General features: G+C 42.0%; 1 protein-coding gene across 1 annotated transcript; it reads left to right on the top strand.

The window, feature by feature from the left end:
* Positions 1-3: 3 nt before the first annotated feature.
* On the top strand, positions 4-1,081 carry LOC106780424 (60S ribosomal protein L8-3-like; the record flags this gene model as incomplete). The annotated part of the gene is made up of 2 exons (XM_014668709.1): positions 4-263; positions 695-1,081. Coding segments are annotated over 2 exons (603 nt in total), but the record flags the coding sequence as incomplete, so codon positions are not given.

The raw sequence follows: 1,081 nt of genomic DNA, 5'->3' as shown, positions 1-1,081 counted from the left end.
AAGGTGACTTTCCGCCACCCATTCAGATACAAGAAGCAAAACGAGCTCTTCGTTGCCGCCGAAGGCCTTTATACCGGTCAGTTCATATACTGTGGCAAGAAGGCCACTCTCGTAGTTGGTAATGTTTTGCCCCTTCGTTCTATCCCTGAAGGAGCTGTTATATGCAACGTTGAGCACCATGTCGGTGACCGTGGTGTCTTTGCTAGGGCTTCCGGCGATTATGCCATCGTTATAAGTCACAACCCTGATAATGACACCTCTAGGTTCGTATCCGCTTTTTTTTTGTTATGTTAAAATTTTCAATTTTGAATTGCTCATTATAATTTACAATTTATTGGTTTAGGTTTTTGGTGGAATTGTTTAGGATTTTTCGAGTTTTCGGAACATTATAATTCCGTCTTTCGCAATTCGATTTTTGTTGTAATTGTAATAATGGGGCATTTGGTTGCTGGTTGATTGTACCTTGCTGGATTAATGTTTTATTGAAGTGCTTAGCATGAGTTTTAATTCATGGACGAGGAAGGTTGGGAATTTGGGTGAATTGGTTTAAGGATTTTAATTAATGTTGGGTGTATTTCGATTGTTGTGGTAGAACACTTCTTTTTAAAGTGCATTGAATAATATATAATTTAGTGATGAGAATGGTTGATGATTTTTATGATTTGATATAATTGTGGTTCCGGCTTTGATATAGGATTAAGCTTCCATCTGGAGCGAAGAAGATTGTCCCAAGTGACTGCAGNGCCATGATTGGGCAAGTTGCAGGTGGTGGAAGGACTGAGAAGCCTCTTCTTAAGGCTGGAAATGCTTACCACAAGTTTAGGGTGAAGAGGAATTGTTGGCCCAAGGTGCGTGGTGTTGCTATGAATCCTGTTGAGCATCCTCACGGAGGAGGTAACCACCAGCACATTGGTCATGCCAGTACTGTCAGGCGTGATGCTCCTCCTGGTCAAAAGGTTGGTCTCATTGCCGCTAGGAGGACTGGTCGTCTCAGAGGACAAGCTGCTGCAACTGCTGCCAAGGCTGATAAGGCTTAAGGAGAGTGTTGTTAGGATTGGTATATTTGATTGCTCGTTTTTCA

This window comes from Vigna radiata, unplaced genomic scaffold (assembly GCF_000741045.1).
Source record: "Vigna radiata var. radiata cultivar VC1973A unplaced genomic scaffold, Vradiata_ver6 scaffold_2613, whole genome shotgun sequence".
Taxonomy (NCBI): Eukaryota; Viridiplantae; Streptophyta; class Magnoliopsida; order Fabales; family Fabaceae; genus Vigna; species Vigna radiata.
This window is presented reverse-complemented; position numbering and strand designations above follow the sequence as displayed.